General features: G+C 36.9%; 1 protein-coding gene across 1 annotated transcript; it reads left to right on the forward strand.

The window, feature by feature from the left end:
• The first annotated feature begins 3,635 nt into the window (after positions 1-3,635).
• LOC132179090 (ethylene-responsive transcription factor ESR2-like) lies at positions 3,636-5,024 on the forward strand. The gene has a single exon (XM_059591722.1). The coding sequence runs from the start codon at positions 3,706-3,708 to the stop codon at positions 4,834-4,836; it is 1,131 nt and encodes a 376-aa protein (XP_059447705.1). The 5' UTR covers positions 3,636-3,705; the 3' UTR covers positions 4,837-5,024.
• The last annotated feature ends 810 nt before the right edge of the window (positions 5,025-5,834 follow it).

Raw genomic sequence — 5,834 nt, forward strand, 5'->3', positions numbered from 1 at the left:
TAATGGTGATGTGACAATATCAACATCTTTGTATTAGCCATTGCTAAAAAAAAGAAAAAAAAAATCAAGAATTTATTAGATTTACTGTGTCAGCATTGTTAGATAGTACTTACAGGTTCTAGAAAAAAATGATGTTAACCTGATATATATATATATATATATATATATATATATATAAACTACACTTCAATCGTTAAAAACTAATTGGAAAATAAAATAAAATTCCAGTTTGGTCAAGTTGTCAAAACCTCGATCATTAATTGTGAAAAACAAAAATGAGGTCCTTATCTTTCACTTTCAGAAACCGTTTAGGCTAGGCAATTTCCCTTATTAACAATACGAATGTTAGGCAGCGGCTGTATATTATATATGATCCTAGAATTAGCTAGTTATAGAATGTAAATTGCCGAAGTAGCACCTCTTATTCGATGGTATTAATCCTAATGGTCCCTGAATTTATATTGCTTTGAAACTAAACTTATTGGACCCGTTCAGCAACGAACCTGGTAGGTGATTTTTGGTTTAAAAATAATTAATGTGATATAAAGTAGGTTTGATTTACACACATGCCATATTTTAAGAGGCATTAATGTGAACTACCGTTAATTTTATAAATGAAACATGGACGAAAAATAGCATATGCCTTTGTCATATATATACAAGTCTTACCATGTATTCTTAAAAAAATAAAAAAATAAAAATGTCGTACCATGAATAGTTTGTTAACCAGAAAAAAATTAATTTGATAATTGACCATATCACACCCATATATATATATATAGCTCAAAGACATTTAACAGAAATAATAATTACAACAACAATAATCAATAAGTGCACCGTGAGAGAGGGAGGGACCTCTGATGTAGCAGTTGCACTGGATATAATAAATAGTTTTATTTTGAACATAGAGCGTTGTGTGGCGACGAGCAACATTGTGGGGTTCACTTGTTTGGGCAGCAAGACATCGGCGAATCTTGATACTCTGACGGAAAAGATGATATAGTTTTCGTACGAGGGGGAAGAGTAGTAGGTTGGCGTCTGCAATTTTTAATGAAAGCATGAGAGACAGGACAGGAGAGCGTGTACCTTAACCTTTCATTTCTTCAGAATCACTGTTTGCTTTGCTAGAACGTTGGTGTGCACAGTAGGGAACCGTTAAACCCTGTACTGCACATTATCGCCTATTCATTTTCTTTTTTCTCTCACAAAAACATCCCTCACATGGGGATTGGGGGCGTATTTTTTTTTTCTTTTAATTTGAAGAAGATGTTTGTGTTTTTAGTTGGAGTTATTAATTAGTAATGCTTTTAAGATCGAGAAAGAAAATTGTGATAAATGAGAATAAAACAGACATTCCTTATTATATATATATATATATATATATATAATTTATCAATATGTTATTTGGCAAAAAAAGTATCTGGGCTTGTCATCTCGTAATCTAACGTGAAAAGCTGGTTAGTGTATCGACTCCATCAGTTCTGACAGGATCTCTTCTTGTCGTTAAAATCTGGTTTTAAAACCCGACCTCCACCGTCATTTACTCTCTCTCTCTCTCTCTCTTCTGGTATTATTTAATTTGGATAAGATTTTCATACTCATGACAAGAACTTTTAATCGCTTCTTCCATGAAGTGACTGGATAAAGAAAGGAAGGCACCAAGTTTTACCGCAAATACATTGGCATGCATGAGAATTGAGATGATAGTCAAAATTATTAAATATATGTAATCTTCCGAGATCCTCATCAATTGATATGATAGCTATGGACATATCAAACAACATGTAAAAATATATGTGATAAATAGATATTCATTTCGAAGGTTGCAGTTCTGGTCGCGCCTCAATTATGTTTTTTTTTTTTTTTTTTTTACTTTTCATTTACTGTAGTGATCAAACAAATATGATAAAGCATTACAAGAAAATAAAAATAATATCGGTAGTAACAAGTTATTTATTATTGGTACGATAATGTTTTTTTTTTGTGTGTTCCTCTTCTCCTTGAAGCACAGTACCACAGAGAAGTAGAACAGTAGTACTAGTAGTGGCATGGGTATGGAGAGTACTCCTGCTGTTGTTATGTGTTAATTATTAAGGAGAATAACACCCTTTTCGATGTCTTCTAAATGCTGCGTTATGGATTTATTTGCATTGGTATTACACAATACTACACAATTGTATTATGGTAGTAAATGCAAAATATCGGAATTTATTATGCAAAATATGAATCTCATGTATTCGAAATATGGAAAATGCTAAGCACTACAGTTTGTACTGCATTTGTTTCTTTGTTTTTTTTAATTATTACTATCACATTCAATGGGTCACTGGGCTCTGGCAAGCGGACACTATTGCACTGATCGCCTTCCATTTATTGAACTTAGAATTTTATTTTTGATTTTTAACGACGCAGCAACAAATGATCATATATATATATATATATAAACTAAAACCTTTTGATTTGAAAAATTATAATCTTAGCCGGTGATATCATCATATATATATATATATATATATATATATATATATAATGTAAATGTGATCAATTAATCAACGTGTACAGACTACATTAAAGTGAGTGGGAAATAGATTAGTAATACAAGGTAATTTTATTTTCTTCTCAAGGTGTTGGGGTTTGGAGAGTGAGAAAAAGGTTTAGTTGTAAATCAAAGATTAGTTCGGGAAAGGAGGTGGGAAGTTTGCGGACATCCTCCAACCTTTATCTGACGAATAGTACATCACACAAAACAACTTTAGTCTCCATATAGCTACCAACAGAGCCTAATAACCATCCCTTAAAGGCCCTACTAAACGCCTATATGAGACAACTCCATGTGACTCATAAAAATCTTTGCTTTTTCAAACCCTAACCATTACCAACCCCCAAAATCATGCCCAAAAGGTGCAAAATAAACTCAAAAAAATAGCTTGACAAAAACAAAAAAGGGAGGAACAAATTCTGAGCGCCGCCAGTGTAATCATTCAGAATTATAATCACAAGGACCAGAAGGAGTTCTCTCCAACTTCCCAGAAAATCAGTCCCAATTTTTTTTTTTTAGATGGAGACGTGCATCGATGCGGACCCAGATTCAGAAATCCCTTCATTTTTTTATTCAGGTAATAAAAAGAAGAAGTCCTTTTACATGAAAATCTTCAATCCACATCAATCATATTTCTCTTCTTACAAACCCCCCTCCCTTTTCCCTCCAATTTTTGCTTCGGAAATAGTCGAAGGCAATTACTGTCCAATACTGCTCTTAGCTGGCACACCCAAAAGCCTTTCCATTTCTTAAAGTTGACAAATAACAGTAAATCATACTACCCATTTTCCAGAAAGGATAGGTAACAATAATAACAGTGTACTATTAATGGATTTATATATTTTTTAACTTATTAGAGGAATTACTTTTTCAAAATTAAAAAACAGCATATTATATTAAGGCTAGAAAGCGTGTTCGAACTCCATGTCGGCCACGAATATTAATTCACAATTTACCTTTTAATTACTTCTACCTGATCAACAGTATTAACACAAACCACCCTATTTATTTTTCGAATTTAGGTTGCACAATGCATGCAACTATAAATACACCCACAGGGCACAGTGCAAATGCCCCAAGCAGTAGCTAATTCGCTCTCTCTCTCTCTCTCTCTATCTATCTCTATCTACCTGTCTCTTCGAAGAATTTTCTCCCACTTAGTAGAAATGGAAGAGGCATTCAGGCGGCTAAACGGGCTGAGCCACACGTCCGAGCCCATCTCTGACGTCCACAAGAAGTGCACAACCCCGGTGACCACCACGACAGCCACCGCACCGCCCACCAACAAGAGGTCTTTAAGAGAAACCGGTGGCACGATGAGATACCGCGGAGTGCGCCGCAGGCCTTGGGGTCGCTACGCCGCCGAGATCAGAGACCCGCAGTCGAAGGAGCGCCGCTGGCTCGGCACCTTCGACACGGCTGAGGAAGCCGCCTGCGCCTACGACTGCGCCGCCAGAGCCATGCGCGGGCTCAAGGCTCGTACAAACTTCGTGTACCCTACTTCATCGCCTCCTTCTGGTACCGACCATCTACTCCCTCACTTCAACTTTTCCAAACAATCTCAGCCGTCCATTAAGACCCCACAAAATCGTCAGTTTGTTCCAGCTTCAAGTTGGTCATCACCTTTCTCCAACCCTCATGCCGCTGAAAATGGTTCTCTAAATATGTTCCTCCTTCGCGATTTGTTTACTCCTTCCTCCAACCCATCCTTTGTATCACCCCCTCTAGCAATTCACGACCAGTTTTCTCCTTCTCTGTCTTCTTCTTCTTCTTCTATAACCTTCTCCGGTGGTTGCAATTTCTCTGACACTTTCTTGGGGTCTTCTTCCACGAGTGTTCCACCCGTTGAAAACCATCAGATTCACAACACCGGGGGTTCCGTTAGGGGCACCACTCAACAAGTTGATGAGTACTCGGAGTTCTTTCCCAAAGAGCCCTCAGACTCTGGGTTGTTGGAAGAGATTATTCATGGGTTTTTTCCAAAACCGTCGTCCAAGAGATTTGACCCTCCAAAAACAGAGACCAATATTCTTCCACAGATTTCTGATATGTATGTGGATGGGTTGAAGAAAGGGATAATGAAGGAGCATTTTGGTAATTTCTCGTTTGATTATCAAGGGGCTCCGGTTCCGCAGCAGTTTGAGAATCTCAACGGCGCTGAAGCAGCCACGTTGCCCTTTGGTTACGAGATGCCGGCGATGAACCTTCAGTCGGGGGCCCCGGATTTTGTGTTGGATGAAATCTTCCAGTGTCCTGAACTTTTGAATGCGTTTGCAGCTAGGATGCAGAATGCTTGAGCTACCTCTTTGAGAAATCTGTTTGTGTTTGACAGCGATAGAGAGCAACTCCAACCTCATCGTTTAGGGTTTTTGGAATATTATTAGTATATCAATCAATGTTATTCAGCTTTACAGTATTGTGTTTTCATTTTGGACTCTCTTGCAATGTAAACTATTTTTTAATCATATGTTTGTCTTTAATGCCTTGGTCCTCTTGTTTTTCTCTCTTGTTGGGATTTAGGTTTTGTTTCATGGAAAAGACTCCAGAGACATTCTCAGAGCTTGTCTGGTAGCTGGCTTTCCGTTGACCTTGGATCCAAAAGTCGTTGTTTGTCCTACTTTTCGCTTCTTGTTTCTTCTTTTAGCACTGTTCAAGGTTATACTATACGTATGCTTGTAAGCTTGTTTTATTTGTTGCTTTCCTTGTGAGTTTTTTTAAGTAACCCTAAAAAGGGCTTTGACAACTTTTTATGGGAAAGTGATGCTTCCAGATGTACAAAGCTTAAAGACAAAACATGCATCCTTGGGTCTCATGCTGGCTTTTGTTCCTTCTTCCATGGAACTCAGTTTATATGGTTGGGCTGGAAGCAATATATTATCACAACCATAATTGATTTTTGCTTTTATTTATTTATTTATTTTTGTTTAGCCTTGCTATATATTTGAGCTTAAGGTCCACAGTAAGGCTATTCTGAATGCGACTGTTTACTATCCTGAATAAGACGGGGGAATAATCCTAACTTCTGTATTACGTGTGTCAAAGCATTAATTAAATTATTTAATTGGTTTAGGGATCAAAATTTGTCTGTCAATTTATTTTTCACTTAAATTGAATATTTTATTTGTTGAAGTGATAGTTTAAGGCCTAATACCGTCCAACGCGAATACCATCTATATTCTTTTCATCCATTGCAATTCCCGAAGGTTTTTAAACCCTAAAAATCCCTATCATTGTTCTCAACCCCATTTCGACAAAGTCTCGACTTACTGACATTAATGTGCAAGATGGGTCAAGT

Source organism: Corylus avellana, chromosome ca4, assembly GCF_901000735.1.
Source record: "Corylus avellana chromosome ca4, CavTom2PMs-1.0".
Classification (NCBI taxonomy): domain Eukaryota; kingdom Viridiplantae; phylum Streptophyta; class Magnoliopsida; order Fagales; family Betulaceae; genus Corylus; species Corylus avellana.

Bases quoted from the DNA above. Each gene is read 5' to 3' on its own strand.
- LOC132179090 (XM_059591722.1), top strand. From the start codon at position 3,706: ATGGAAGAGGCATTCAGGCGGCTAAACGGGCTGAGCCACACGTCCGAG.